At 39.9% G+C, this 16,567-nt stretch overlaps 2 protein-coding genes across 6 annotated transcripts in view; one reads left to right on the forward strand and one right to left on the reverse strand.

Moving 5' to 3' along the window:
• The window catches only part of LOC117433057 (GTPase IMAP family member 8-like), a 267,258-nt gene that overhangs the window by 129,406 nt on the left and 121,285 nt on the right, over positions 1-16,567 (forward strand). The window lies entirely within an intron of this gene.
• Positions 4,124-16,567, reverse strand: part of LOC117433050 (GTPase IMAP family member 8-like) — a 50,986-nt gene continuing 38,542 nt past the window's right edge. For all 4 annotated transcript variants that reach the window (XM_059016318.1, XM_059016320.1, XM_059016319.1 and 1 more), the window contains 2 exons: positions 11,359-11,409; positions 4,124-5,010 (listed from right to left, as the gene is read on the reverse strand). In XM_059016318.1, coding sequence (XP_058872301.1) covers positions 4,343-5,010; positions 11,359-11,409 — 719 coding nt within the window. In that variant the 3' untranslated portion in view covers positions 4,124-4,342. The remainder of the gene's footprint in view (positions 5,011-11,358; positions 11,410-16,567) is intronic.

Here is a 16,567-nt window from a genome sequence, read left to right on the forward strand (position 1 = left end):
GTAGAGAGGTGTTGAGGAGTGAGGAGATGAAGGGGAGTAGAGCAGGAGCAGCAGCTTGAAAGAGGTGAGTGGGGAGGGGGTCCAAGGCACACGTGGTGGGTTTGTGACCCTGGAGCAGGGAGGAGAGGTCAGAGTCTGAGAGGGACAAGAAGGTGGAGAGGGAGGGCGAGTTAGTAGGGGATGTAGTGGGTGTAGGGGTTGGAGCAGGAGGGGGTGCAGGGGAGGGAGAGGTGGTAAAGAGTTTGCGGATATCTGAGATTTTAGAAGAGAAGAAGGAGGCAAAGTCGTCATGGGAGATAGAGGAGGGAGAAGGAGGGGGGGAGGGTTTAGGAGGGAGGAGAAGGTAGAGAATAGTTTATGTGGGTTGTTAGTGGAGGCTTGGATTACAGATTGGAAATAAGCACATTTAGCAGAGGAGAGAGTAGAGGAGAAGGAGGAGAGGAGAGTGCGGTAAAGGTCTAGGGCAGCAGGGAGTTTGGTTCTCTTCCATTTCTTTTCAGCAGATCGCAGTGTGATTCTTGCTGAGCGGAGATGAGTACAGACCCACACATAAACAATCCCACTACACTGTATGAGGTGGGTACAGACCCACACGTGAACAATCCCACTACACTGTATTTACAGAAACATTGCAGTGTCTGTTCTGTGAATTGTTTGTGTAACACCTGCAAGGTAACCCTTGACTACAAAAAAAAAAACTATTAAACAGGGGTTTCGTTTAAAATCACAGTAAAAATCTGAAAATAAAAATAACCTGTTTAAAAACAAACACAAAACACAAAATGCCAGTGCGTGCAGAGGAGGGGACATCGATAAACACTATTCATCATCATCATCATCATCATCATCGTCATCATCATCATCGTCATCATCGTCATCATCATCATCATTGTCATCGTCACAGCAGCACCAACAAGTTCTAGGTTTACCATTTATTTTCATTCCGTCTCAGGTCCCCTCTCCTACACGCACAGACAGATAGACAAGACAAACGGTGGATGGCCATCATGGAAAACTAAAATCAAGGGGTATTTATCGTCAGGTGTGTATTTTCAATTGCTGAATCATTAATTAATTAGCTTATAAAATCAATGAACGTGCCGGATCAAAGAAAACATGCGCAAATCAAAATATACAAATAACGAATAAGTGCAAAATAGAAATGTGAAATAAAGGGTCATTTCGACCCCGTTACATTTGTAACTCTGCTCTGCTGTGTTCACCTAAATAAACAGAACGCTGCTTTCAAGTCTCGTCGTGGTGACTCTACCTACAGCCAGCCGGGACATTCAGGGAACACTTCACAAATACACCTATCTGCCTGTTTTGTTTGTTCAGAGAAACTTGCCACTCCACCTTGATCAACCAGGTCTGTGTTTTTTGCAATATACTGTGTCTGTATGTACTGTTTATGTGCACTGGAAAACAATGCATGCTTAGAAACAAACGGAAACCTGAAGACTGAAGACTTCTGGTCCAAACATTTGCCATTGAATTTGGTTGTTTCTTTTAGTAATTTTAAATTAAACCAAACCTGTACATTTTGAAGTCAATCAGGGCCTGGGTTTAAAAAAAAAAAAAAAAAAAAAAACAGTTTTAATACAAGGCATGTATGAAGGGTTACTGGAGCTTTGGGTGTAACTATGAGGAATAGCCACTAGGTGGCACCAAAGGTCCACTTTTCTGAGAAAAGAACAGCTGCTGTACCACCAGCAGGCAATGTTGTAGTCTGTTCAATTGAAGAGTGATCAGGTGACCGAAAATACAAAAAACTAAATCAGTAAAGGTGGTTGAACAGTAGCTGCATTGTCAAGTGATGGGAAAAGATTCAGTTGTATGGTCTAATCAATTTAATATAACTTTGAACACTGAGGGGCACATCCACCCCCCTTTACACAGTGTGTGAGGGAGAGAAGAAAGCACTTCCCTGCTGAAACAAAGCAGCTCTGTGAGTGTGTGCGTGTGTGTGTGTGTGAGAGAGAGAGTGTGTGTGTGTGCATGTCAGTACCTCTGTGTTTGTGTGTGTGTGTGTGTGTGCCTCAGTGTGTGTGTGTGTGTGGGTGTGCATATAGAAAATAGTGTCTGTATTACAATGGCAGCTACAATGGGGTGAGGCTGGTAGAATGGGACCCCAGTGTGCTCACTATACCCTCAATGATCTTCAATGGCAGACAGACAGACAGCGGCACTGCAATGGTTCTGTATTACACTGAGGGGCAATGGTAGCACAAGTATAGGGCAGCTACAATGGGGTGAGGCTGGTAGAATGGGACCACAGTGTGCTAACTATACCCTCAATGATCTTCAATGGCAGACAGACAGACAGCGGCACTGCAATGGTTCTGTTTTACACTGAGGGGCAATGGTAGCACAAGTATAGGGCAGCTACAATGGGGTGAGGCTGGTAGAATGGGACCACAGTGTGCTAACTATACCCTCAATGATCTTCAATGGCAGACAGACAGACAGACAGCGGCACTGCAATGGTTCTATATTACACTGAGGGGTGATGTTTCGTTTCATTTCTCATCAGGCCTGACATGGACGGCTCACAGGAGATCCAGTTGCTCTACTCTCTGTGCCAGTAGAGGTCACTTTACTTTCCTTGAGCCTCAGCTTCCATTATACTGCAAATCCACCCGGGATACGCTGGAGTTAACTGGAAATCTACACCAAGTTGAGTCTTAGATAAGCATACCAGTATAGAAAACTTCAGCTCCACAATGCTACAGCAGTTGTTGTGTACGTTTGCTGTAATTGATCATTTGGAATGGCTCCTAAATGTATCTAATAGACTGAGAATTCAACAGCAACTTGTTTGATGTTTACTAGGATTGCACACATGACCAATGCAAGGGGTGCAGCACAGTGTAGCGAGCTAGTCGCTCTGCTCGCTGCTGCAGGGCCGCCAGGCAGACTGCAGCCGAAGCCAGCCAGCACAGCTGACTTGGGAGAACTAGAACACCACTGCTGCTCAGAGGAACTCTAGAATATCTCCTGCCACTGATTAATCAGGTGCACTGTGCTTCTGCCTGACCGGAAGCAAGGAAGACACTAATTACAGGATTGGAGCAAGAATATAAATATTACACCCAAGCTTTGGGATGGATCTGAATTGACCTAAAAGATCTGTGGAGACTAACCCCAGAAAGAGACATTCTTCCTGCTTCTGGGGGGCATTTATGCCGTATTTGAGAGCAATGTCTGTTCAAAAAGCAGCTATTTTATGTCGGGAACAGAAAGTAAATAGATTTTATTGAACAAGAGCTTAAAAATCTGTCTCTGCAGCATGAAGAGTCCCATCAGAAAACTAAAACTACTAAATTATTATAAAATTATTATTGTAATAAGAATGAATGTTGAGAATCTCCATGTATCATTCTATCACCATCTGTATGAATCGGAGAATAAGAGCAAAAAAAGGAAATTCTCAGATGTTTTCTTTAAGGGCTTCCAAGATTGATGAAGAGAGACAACAGAGTAAGCCACTTCCTGATCAGGGAGAAAATCTGTCCCAAATATTAGCAGCCATGTTGCAAAACATCTATACTAAACCAATAACACCTGATCAGTTGGGCTTCAAAGGACTTGAATATAGTATGTGGAAGATTTAGAATATAGTATGTGAAGGATTTAGAATATAGTACGTGAAAGATTTAGAATATAGTATGTGAAAGATTTAGAATATATTACGTGAAAGATTTAGAATATAGTATGTGAAAGATTTAGAATATAGTACGTGAAAGATTTAGAATATAGTACGTGAAAGATTTAGATTTCCCAGGTGCTGCTGTTTTTGAATGCAGAGAAGCCATTTAGCACAAACCATGCTTCTGCAATGGCAGTGCCACCATGAATTTGTGTTGTGTAAACAAAGAACAACGGTCCCACACAGTCATTCTGCATCAGTAATCATTTGATAATATGTGGGGTACCGGTGAACCTGTGGGATGGATTGTAAATTCTTTACCATGTATTTAAAGACACAATTATGTATTCAGGTATTCCAATACATTTAGTGAGCAAGGCTCCCGAGTACAGAAATGAGTTATATTCAATTAAATGAAGAGACAGACACATTTACTTTCTTAAATTTTAATTTGTTTTTCAGAAAAATCTTGCTGACTCAGAATTCATTTTGTATTTAGCTTTTTTATGCATGGCAATATAAGGTGTACTGAAAGGAAATTCATACTGATTTATAGAGCTGAATACAATGTTAAGCCTTGGTTATTAATCATTGACTGCTTCAAATAAAAAGAATACAAAATCAAGCACATATTGGTACAGAAAATAATTATGCAGAGGACATTCAATAAACACGTCACAGATGTTAAACAGATTACATCAGATTACACCCGTATATGAAGCTCTTACCCAGTGGTCCTGCTTTCTTCACTTTCCCCTTCTCCCCTTCTCCATTTTGACTGGTGGATGCATTGATGGTGTAATACCTCCCACAATTAGTTTCCACCATCTTCCCTATTTCATTTACCAGTTCAATAGCTTGAGCTGTATTGCTCTTGTCTTTATTGTTAAAGACGTGATACCTGCCCCCACATTCATCAATAAGCTGCTGGAGATCCCCTTTGACTCCCTCAATGTACTTCTCAATTGTCATGCCATCTTCCAGACTGTCTCCATGGGTGAAAAGAACCATCATGTATCCGACAGCACTCTCACCAAAAATAATCTTCACTGCTTCCCTCTCTCTCTCTGTGTATCGGCCCACCTGTAGCACCAACAGCAAAACATGGGGTCCCGGGGCAGACAGAGAGACACAGTTCTCAATCTCCTGTTTAATCTGATCAGCAGTGAGCTCTGTGCCAAACAGGTCGGGAGTGTCAATCACAGCTATGTGTCTCTCAGCAACTTCTGCCGTGCCCTTCCTACACGTATTAGTTATGGAAGTGGAGCTGAGTTTTGAATCAAACTCCCATTTTCCCAGGATGGCGTTTCCTGCTGCACTCTTCCCAACTCCAGTCTTCCCAAGCAGCACAATCCTCAACTCTGCAATGAACAAGAACAAAAATATTGTGATAGAAACACTGCAAGGAATAACCCTGCTTTCATAAAACGAATGCATTCCTCACAGGATTCAGTTAGAAGAACTGAAATTATAGATACTCTCATCACTGACTTCACCTATAGCAGAGCACTGTTGTCAAATATCTCCACTCCCTGGGTATTCAAAGTTATAGACTTATTTAAAAAAATAGTAGGAATTATTTCTGCTAAGAAAAAATATATTAAACAAAATAAAATAAATCTGCTAACTTACATGTTTTTTTACATAGTGGTGTGCAAATTCGATTTTTGAAATTACTCTTTTCCTAATACAATAATCCCATTCAGTGATTGGCTGTCTATGCATTCTAACCATGTAGAGATGTTCCAACAACGCACTGGTCTGAACTTTCTTTTTGCCTCATCAGTCTTAAAACTTAAACATTGTCTGGATATTGCTGACTAATAAATCAACTGGTCAATATATGCCTCAACATTTACTGGATACACTGCGATGTTTTGAAGATGGAAAAAAACTCTTCTGGCGACATTCCCAAATACTAGTTGAAAAAAAGGTAATTTGATTTTTAGTTTATGTATTATTATTATTTGTTTATTTAGCAGACGCCTTTATCCAAGGCGACTTAGAGACTAGGGTGTTTGAACTATGCATCAGCTGCAGAGTCACTTACAACTACGTCTCACCCGAAAGACGGAGCACAAGGAGGTTAAGTGACTTGCTCAGGGTCACACAATGAGTTAGTGGCTGAGGTGGGATTTGAACCGGGGACCTCCTGGTTACAAGCCTTTTTCTTTAACCACTGGACCACACAGCACATGTACCTGTGATGTGTGAATAAAACAAAGCTATTGGGAATATGTAGGAAAATGCTGCAAAGTGCACAACATGGGATACTGTTAACATTAAGATCAAAGCATGTCAGGGTCAATAGAAGACGCAAAAATAGGAGGAGTGGCAAACACTGCTGCAGCAGCAAAGGTCATTCAAAATGATCTAGACAGCATTCAAAACTGGGCAGACACATGGCAAATGACATTTAATAGAGAAAAGTGTAAAGTATTGCATGCAGGCAATAAAAATGTGCATTATAAATATCAAATGGGAGATACTGAAATTGAAGAAGGAATCTATGAAAAAGATCTAGGAGTTTATGTTCACTCAGAAATGTCTTCATCTAGACAATGTGGGGAAACTATAAAAAAGGCCAACAAGATGCTCGGATATATTGTGAGAAGTGTTGAATTTAAATCAAGGGAAGTAATGTTAAAACTTTACAATGCATTACCTCGTCACCTCGTTACAAAAAGGATATTGCTGATCTAGAAAGAGTGCAAAGAAGAGCAACCAGAATTATCCCGGGTTTAAAAGGCATGTCGTATGCAGACAGGCTAAAAGAATTGAATCTTTTCAGTCTTGAACAAAGAAGACTACGAGGTGATCTGATTCAAACATTCAAAATCCTAAAAGGTATAGACAATGTCGACCCAGGGGACTTTTTTGACCTGAAAAAAGAAACAAGGACCAGGGGTCACAAATGGAAATTAGATAAAGGGGCATTCAGAACAGAAAATAGGAGGCACTTTTTTACACAGATAATTGTGAGGGTCTGGAACCAACTCCTCAGTAATGTTGTTGAAGCGGACACCCTGGGATCCTTCAAGAAGCTGCTTGATGAGATTCTGGGATCAATAAGCTACTAACAACCAAACGAGCAAGATGGGCTGAATGGCCTCCTCTCGTTTGTAAACTTTCTTATGTTCTAATGTTCTAATAGCTTTCTTTCTTAAGTGAATGTCACTGCCATTACTACTACAGGCCAATTAGATATTCAGCTCTTCTATAATTACTCATTAGTCAAATACTGACAGAAACTAAACATAATTATATACATTTAAAATGTTCTGTGCAATTTCTGTGTAATTTTTTTTTTTTTATCTTGATCTGGTCAGACTCCAGTACCGAATGCAGCCAGTCAGCAGTTTGTAACACCAGGGTTGAGCGTCGCTGCGTTGGACCTGAACTACGAAGGGATTGCAAAAAAAAAAAAACTAGGTTCAGATTATAAAGTTGTCCATCAAGAAGTATTCAGTACAGTAATTGCAGACACCAGTGTGTATTAAAATGCAGTCGGCAGTTGTGTTTGTGTTTACTATGAGCGGCTGCCATTCCAAGTTAATGGGGAATATAAACAAATTGAATTGTGTAATGAATTGGCATCAACCCACTGAATTGAATGCAAGGGCTGAACCGCAAAGCACATGGCAGTCAAGAGGTACGTACGTGTGTCACCAGGTGGCAAATCACTGTCCGAGTCTTTTTTCTTTATCACTACATGTACTTTTTGTTATTATTATTATTATTATTATTATTATTATTATTATTATTATTATTATTATTTATTTCTTAGCAGACGCCCTTATCCAGGGTGACTTACAATTGTTACACGATATCACATTATACATTATTGTTTTCTCTTTGCTTTTGTCACTATCTGATTGTTAACTTTTTTTCACAACTCACTTAATTATTGAAACTTTTTCCCCCCAAGTGTGTTTCTTAATTGATGATTTCTATTTAGCACTAATTGGTTGATCTTGTCTTTAGTAAGGATCCACGTGTAAAATTCACTGACGTTGTCTGCTTTTGTTAACTACACACCGGGACCGAATGAAAAATGAGGAATATGTTTGGTTATATAAAGGTAGTTTAAGAAAATAGGAAGGATGGAGAACATAATGCAGTAATAAACAAAGAAGCAAAGAAAGTAAAGTAAATTAAAGTAAAGTAAAGTAAAGTAAAGTAAAGTAAAGTAAAGTAAAGTAAAGGACCGGGTTAAGAACGGACAGGGGAAACTTTTTAATGTCGACGAATTGTTTAAAGTTTAAGAAAAGCTGAATCAGAAAACCTGCTAGGAAGCGTGAGCGCTCGGATTTGAAAGACTGCTCTCTTGCCAGATTGGATTACTTCCATTCTTTTTTTCTACATTTTTGCAGCTTTTCGCCGTTTTAATGCGTTTCGACTGTTTTTAATATTTTTTATATTTGCAGTAGATTTGCTTTTCTTCTTTAGTTAATTTCTTTGTCTCTTTTTGAAAGCGCTCGTGACCAGGCAGACACTTATAGACAGATCACAGAGAACCAGCGCAGCTCTCCTGACATTTCCTGAAGCAGCCTACAGTGCAATGTGGGCTGCTTGCAGTATTTTTGGTTATTCCTTTTCTTTTGAGAACGGCAACGCAAAAGATCTGATTTTTTTCCCCACAAAATCTGAAGGACAAGCAGTGATTGGAATATGTTTCTGTGTTATTTTTATTTTGGACACACTTTTATCCAGTTATTTTTATCTGATTTTTTCCCCCCATTATTTGTGTGTTCTTTCAGCATGCAATTTTCATCTCAGTTTTAATCTGATTCCCGCTATTTAAATTAAAATAAAAAAACAAATGTACAAAGTTGAAAAATAAATAAATAAAATAAGCTTGAAAGTGTAAAGCATTAAAATGTTAAAACAACGATATTTAAATGACTAAGAAAAGACTTAAGATCCAATGAACGTGTTCACATGGTAGATGCAGCTTTTACAAATAGATATTGCTAAAAAAAATCAAATAAGCTTGGAAATGTTAAAACAGTTTGTTAATGTATAAGATTTGAAAAATAAAATAAGTTTTGAAAATAAAATGAGCAGAAAAATGTTAAAAACAAAGTTACAATGTGTGTACTTAAATGAAAAACAGTTTAAAAGCGGGGAAATGTGAATTGATAAAACCTGCAGAGAACAGAGAAGTGTGACTAAAAACATGTTAAACACTTCTTAACCAAAACATACATTATATATATATATATATATATATATATATATATATATATATATATATATATATATATATATATATATATATATATATATACACATACACACACACACTACCGGTCAAAAGATTTAGAACACCTCCATTTTTCCAGTTTTTATTGAAATTTACGCAGTTTAATGTCTCAATGTACTCTGAAATTAAAGCATAGAACAAATAAACAATTGGAGATGAAAAAGAAATCATGGAATCGTTTTGTTTAACAAAATTTAATCTAAATTTTGGACTAGTCAAAGTAGCCACCTTTTGCAGATATAACAGCCGAACACACTCGTGGCATTCTTTCTACAATGGAAATCAAATATTGTTCGGAAAGTTCTTCCCAACACTGTTGCAGAAGTTCCCACAAATGTGTTGCACTTGTAGGTTGCTTTGCTTTCACCCTTCTGTCCAGTTCATCCCAAACCAGCTCGATGGGGTTTAAGTCTGGAGACTGTGCTGGCCATTCCATGATTTGAAGCTTACCGTCTTGTTCTTTTCTTCTAAGGTAGTTCTGACACAGCCTGGAGGTATGTTTTGGGTCATTATCTTGCTGTAGGATGAACCCCTGACCAACTAGGCGTATACCAGAGGGTATTGCATGGCGCTGCAAAATGCTGTGGTAGCAGTTTTGGTTCAGGGTGCCACTCACTCTGTGCAAGTCGCCGACTCTGGATCCAGCAAAAGAGCCCCAGACCATCACGCTTCCTCCTACATGTTTGACAGTTGGTGTCACACACCGAGGAACCATCCTTTCGCCTACTCGACGGCGTACAAAAACCCTGCGTGATGAACCGAAGATTTCAAATTTTGATTCATCGGTCCATAAGACCTTCTTCCAGTCTTCAGTAGTCCACTGGCGGTGCTTCATGGCCCAGGCAAGCCTCTTTTTCTTATTTTGCCATCTTAGCAATGGCTTTCTTACTGCCACTCGACCTGTCAAACCTGCAGCTCAAAGTCTTCTCTTCAAAGTTGAAACTGAGACTTGCTTACTTCGACCAGTGTTAAGCTGTGCTTGAAGCTGTTGTCCTGTGAGCCGCCTATCACGCAAGCTGTTGACTCTCAGAAACTTGTCTTCTGATTCTGTTGTGGCTTTGGGTCTGCCAGACCTCTTCCTGTCAGAGTTTCCTCCAGTTTCCAAGTGCCTTTTGATGGTGTAGGAAACTGTACTCACCGACACCTTGGCTTTCTTTGCAATTTCTCTAAAGGAAAGACCTACACTTTTAAGGGTTATAATGGTCTGTCTGTCTTCCTTTGTTATTTGCCTTTTTCTCACCATTATGAGAACAATATACTACTCCCTGCAGTACAATATTGTCCAAATAATGCTTAAGAGGGTGTAGTAACACAGTCTGTTCCAACACTGCTTTTATAGAGACAGAGGGTTTGTAAGTAATCAACAAAAGTTGGGACACCTGTAGGAATTGTTAGCATCAACTTTCAAGGCTTAATTTACTTCCATTGCTGCAGAACAGCTGTAAGTTGTTAACCCATTACTTGTTCCCTGAAAAAGGCCTTTTTGTATAACTCTGAAATGTACATTATTTTTCAGTTTTTGGTAACCTAAACTTTTTTTTTTAACCTCTGGCAGTTTACCGCTTACCTTTGTACCATTTCGGGTTATTCACTGGACTTGAACTGCTTAAATTTTCAATAAACTGGAAAAATGGGGAATTCTAAAACTTTTGACCGGTAGTGTGTGTGAGTGTGTGTGTGTGTGTGTATATATATATATATATATATATATATATATATATATATATATATATATATATAAATAAAATGTGAGACCCTATATATATTGTTAAGTTAACATTTTAAAAACCCTTATTGCATTATTTATTTTACACAGCTTGAGACCCAAGCACATGTAAATGCAACAGAAGCACTTCTGAAATGTCCTTACAAAATCATTTTAACTCTTAGCGGTCCATTTACTCAGCACATCTCAGGCACGTCAATTCAAATTTATTTTCACATTTTTCACAGTAAAACAGGTTTAAAAGGCACTGTATATCAACTGGACACTCAGTACTGCATCTCCAGCCCCACCCCTCCCCTTGTTCACTGTGGTTTTTACATACCTCTACATAGTCGTGCATACCGATAAATCATCTCCTGATCACTCGTTTTATCACCAAACTCCTCAATAATGCGATCCAAGTCATTATTTTATTACTATAAACATCTAAAAAAAAAAGCTCCTCAAATGTCTGTGATATTCTTTGAGCGCTGGATGCAGTAGCAGCTATCTTGTTTGTTTATGTCCGTGTTATCTATGTGGTACCAGGGCAATCTGTATTCATGATAGGCCCCTTTTGTCAGCTCCTATCAGACTCACTAGGCCATTGAATGGTTTTCTCATTTTTTTCTGGAGAAAAAAGGACTAGAGACCTGTTTTCTATGTCTTTTTGATGATTGGACTGGAAAGGGAAAATTGCAATGTCGGACCTAGACCTCAAAGGGTTAAATGACTTACCCGTCTTGTCTCTCATGTTCGATGCGCGAGGTGTGGCTCCAGATAAAGAACCTGTAAAGAGAAACAGTAGAAGTTAATGGTAAATGTTAAGCACTGTAAGACACTCTGTACAGTACCTGTGTTGTTTGGTGAGAAGTATCTTTCCCTCCATACTTTAGCGGGGCCTGGTGCCAGTAGTTTCTCCACCAGGTGGCGTATTCTGTCTCCAAGTAGTGACATTGCTTTTTTTGGCGTAGTCGGCAGGATCTAGGTGTTAAATCCACACCAGGGCAGGGTCAACAGGTGGTAGCACCTCCAGAAGCGGTAACCATGGTGATGCCCATGTTTATGGGAGCTCCATGGATCCTGATGTTAACAGGGATAGGTAGTGAAGTAAAATTTGGAGACTGGCAGGCACAGCTATAGACAATGTTGAGATTGCAAATGTTAGATGAGGGACAGAAGGAAGATTTTATCATTCATGCTTTAGAAGGGGATGCAAGGGGGGAGGTGTTACTTTTAGTACCTACAGCTGGGGCCACGAGTGCTCAAGTATTGGAGGTCTTAGAGAAGTTTTATGGAGATAGGGTTGTTGTAGCTAAGTTGAGAACTCATTTTTTTTTGCAGACAAAATAGTGATGAGACTGTGGGGGCTTTCACCCTCCGGCTCCTAGAACTGTTTGCTAGGTTGCAGAGGCGGGATCCAGAGGGACCGGCCTGGAACGATGCAGTCCTGAGAGACCAGTTCCTGTTGGGCCTTCGGGATGGACAACAAGAGCTTCGACTATAGTTACTGCATAATCCAGAAAAGTTTTCAAAGGACTCAATGGAAGGATGGGACGATGGGATCTCCTTTGCCATTCAGAAAACTCTCAGCCTGAAGCCGATGCTAGACAGAGAGAATTGGAAGCAGGAACTCCAAACTGAGCTGCTCCAGGAAACCACAGGGCAGGTGACACAGCTGACTAAAGCTGTAATGGAGGAAATGTGTGCCCAGTTCCAGCGCTTAGCACCAGAACCCCCAGTAAGACCTATCAAACCCCCAGAGAGCTTGACAGATACAGGATGTTATCGACCTCCCCCACATTTTACCCCTCGCTTTCAATGGAACACCCAAGGGCAGCCCATTTGTCATCAGTGCAATCAAGTTGGCACATAGCTCATAAATGCCCACAGCTCCACGTACAGCCCCCACCATTAAACTAGAACACCCAGTCACTGTAGTGCAAATGACTTGGGGGACCTGCAAATAGCAGGGTGGGATAACAGCCCTCAATATTGGGAAGATGACCAAGTGTGGAAATTGAGATAAATGGGCATAAAGTTCCAGGTGTGCTGGACACTGGTTCGCAAATAACTCTTTTAAGCAAGTCTTTTTTTCAGAAGTGGCTTGGAGACTTACCTGTGAAACACTCGGCGGACCTAGAGTGGCTTTCCCTATGGGCAGCTGTAACAGGGGAGATCTGTGCTGACAGTCTGGCGCATGCGTGGTTCTGCAGGAAGAGGGCAGCAGCCTTGAAAGATCCGCCTCTCAGTCATGGCGATGACACGGAGAGGTGAGGAAGAGGGTGTGTTGGCTTTCCCTCTCTCTGAGGGGCTGAGAGGCGGGCCTTGGGGGATTGCTCGGTCCATAAGTACTGCGCTTGGTTATGCATTCGCGTGGCCATGATTGGGAATACACAGAGATGCTGGCCAAGAAGGTCAGTGTAAACATAGATCAGGCAGGAACGCCAGTGGTTGGAGCGAGCGACCAAAATAGGCAAGCATGGCTGAGGAAGACAGCCAGCCTAGAGAAAGAAAATAAATTGTTACGTATCTGAGGGAACGTGTTGAAGCAGCACCTTTATTTTGTAGTTTTATTACTGTGTTTTATTTTCCCTTTTCTTTCACTTTTTGTTATTTATTATTTCAGAGCACCTGTGAGTGTGCCAGCATTGAACTGTTTACCTGTGCTGGTAACCCTGTGGTCTTGATTACCATTACCAGTGTCGTAGGAAATAAGCTGACCAGGAAAAAATTTGATCGCGCAAGCACAGTAAGGCAAAAATAGACAAAAGTAAGGCGGGGCTACAGTTTGATTAAAGGGGAGGTTCATTGCATGGCTTTTTATTTTTATCTGGTCATTTTATTTACTAGACTATGTATGTTGGTGCGTGTTCGTGCCACTGTCTTTTCGTATGAACTTTAAAATGAGTGATCAATGGCTCTTTATATGGGAAAATGTTTTTAATCCCTGTCTTTTTATGTTTCTATAACATCGTTGTCATTCAGATGTAGTTTATGTGTGATCGCAGAGATTTATTTATATATTAAATTATTTTACACGTCAAAATGTTGGTCAATCTTTAATCAGAATTAAAATGTTTTAGTAATCTGATGACATGCTGCATCCATCATATTAGTATGACAAGGTCCTATTTTTACATTTTAATATTAGTATAGTTGTAACTTTACTACAGTTTAGACGTGGCAAAACGTAGGCCTACCACTGCCATTTTAAAAAAAAAAGGTTTTAAGGGTTGTGGTTTTTAAATTAGGATAGGGTGAAGAACATTAACTATAAATAGCCATACAAAAGTTTTTTTAGAAAGGAATTGTCGTGTTCTCAGGTTGGGAATAAAAAAAAAAAATCATGTTGTTTGCACACAATACATTCACATAAATGCCATATTCTTTGTAACGTGACAATTGTATTCCTTGCAGTAATATATCGTATTACTAAGAGATAAGATTAGTGAGGAAGAGAGGTCATACAGTACATATCTACATGATTTTAAATCATGATAAATCACTTTAGTTCAATATACTATATCTCTTTCTCTTTATATGTCTTACATGGTTGTGCACTACAGGAATTTACCATTTTTAAAATCATGCTGATATACAGTACCCTATATACTGTATGATCGCTGTTTCTTACAATAGCTATCTTGGTTGGTATTGAACTACAGGTATTTACCACGGTTTAGCAAAGACGTTAACTCTTTAGTTTTTAATTAATGAATGTATTGTTTCTTCCCACACTTGTAATTGAAATACATGCACTATGATAACCAGTCTCCTGTTCGTTTTCTGTCCTAATTATACAAAGTACTGTATGAAAAATAAATGAAAGAACAAATATAAAATAATAATGCTGTATAAGCAACGTTTTTCAAATACATCGTGTGATTGATGTGCACCGTGTCCTAGTTAGTAATGTCGCAGCATGGAGTTGAATTTTTTCCATGATTGAAACTCATGCTTTAATTTTTAGACAATCGCTCGCATACCTGCTGTCCATACTGTAGTGCTTCCCAAAACAAAAACACCTCCAGAAATGCAAAATATCATCAATACAGCAACACATTTTACTAGTTAACGTTTGTTACACAAACAGAAATATACAATCATACAATGTATTTTAAATTATTTATTTGCTGCTAATATATATTACAGCGATATTCACATTCCCTCATCTAGCGTAATACTGTCGAATATATCCGATCTACATGTTAATGTAAATTATACGTACAAAAGTCATTTTAAAATGATGCATTTTTGTTAGGCTAATATATCAGATCTAAAGCGATATTCACATCATCTTTTCCAGCAGCATAATGCCGAATAAATCCGATCTACTAATTGAAATAAATTATACTTACAACATTCATTTTAAAAGTTATTGTTCATTAATATATCCGATCTACTTATTTCCTTCCCTAGGCTCGTTTACATTAGAACCAATGGAACCTACCCTTTAAATTCTAGAGCTTGATCAACTTATTTCCTGATCTACTTATTTCCTGGGACACCGGTATCCAGGCCACAGACAACAGCGCCCTCTGCGGGCTACAGTGAAAATAAAGAAAAAAATAAAATAATAAAACTGGGCACCAGTGCAGTGCTGCAAAGAAAACTTCTGTCTCCTGTGTGTGTCAGTGAATTGCCCACCACCCTTCCACAGCAGCAAACGCCCTTCAGATCTCCTATGTGGGCTATGTAATCCTGGGTTTAGTGGTAGGTGGGGCGAGACCAAATCGTGGGGTAGTGATAATGAAAGGTGACGCTTGGGAGGGGATCAAGGGATTTTGGGCATGAATGTAATTTCTGCTTGTGGACCGAGTTAATGCAGAAAGATTGAAAGCTTTTTTGACAAGCTGTGGGAGCAATGGCTCGCGATGCCTGGGAGTGTGCCTTTGCCACGTGTTGCCGGGCTGAAGTGGGCAGGGGTCCAGATGTATGACTGGGGAGTGAAAGGTTAGTTGGCCGCTGACCTGTAGTGATTCTCCCGGAGAGTGAGAGATTGATCTGGGCAAGGGTTCTGAACGTGAGACCTGAACAAGCCTGCTGCATCCTGGTGGAGGCTGAGAATGGCGAGACAGAGTGGGAGGTAGGGAGTAACAGACTTTGCACACCTATGTGATTTAGCAACCATGTTTTAGTGCTGACTCGACAAGTCAGCGTTAGCGTTGGACGTGGCCTGAACTTTAGGGGAGTGTCCTCATTTCATACAAATGTAGCGATTTAGCAAACCATCAATGGTGTTAGAGTTTGCGTTTCAATTGACATGTGAAAACCAGGTCTAAACTGCGCAAATTACATGGTAGACTATAAATACCGGTGAAACTACCAGGGAAGCAGACAAAGAAGAAAAAAAAAAGAAATAATGCGATACTTTATACTGTGATAGTTTGTAACAATTGTAAGTCGCCGTGGATAAGGTTGTCTGCTAAGAAATAAATCAATCAATACATAAATAATAACATCACAGATGTGTATGCAAACTATCCTGGCTCCACTCATGACTCGTTTATTCTCGCTAATTTGCAGGTGGCAGCTGCGTTTCAGCGGGATGACAGTCTGAGAGGCTGGTTGATAGGGGACAACGGGTATCCACTGAAGCGGTGGACACTGACACTGCTGCTCAACCCCATGACCCCTGCCAAACAGAAGTATAACCGTACCTTTAAATGTGCTTGTACTGTAATTGAGCATTGGGAATGTCGAATCCTTATTGGTTGTAACCTTACTCCCCCCACTGTGCTTTGATTGGCTGAATGTATGATTCACTATTTGATGTGCGTAGCCCACGCATGAGACCTGACTTCTAAATCATGTTTTCGTGCACTATCGCAGTGGTTTGCTAATGCTGTCATTTTTGCCTGAGAGATAGCGGCTGTGCACATATTTGTTAAATAGGGACCAGAGAGTACACAGCTAAGCAGAATTATGAGGCTTTGCGTGGGCT

This window comes from Acipenser ruthenus, chromosome 52, assembly GCF_902713425.1.
Source record: "Acipenser ruthenus chromosome 52, fAciRut3.2 maternal haplotype, whole genome shotgun sequence".
Taxonomy (NCBI): Eukaryota; Metazoa; Chordata; class Actinopteri; order Acipenseriformes; family Acipenseridae; genus Acipenser; species Acipenser ruthenus.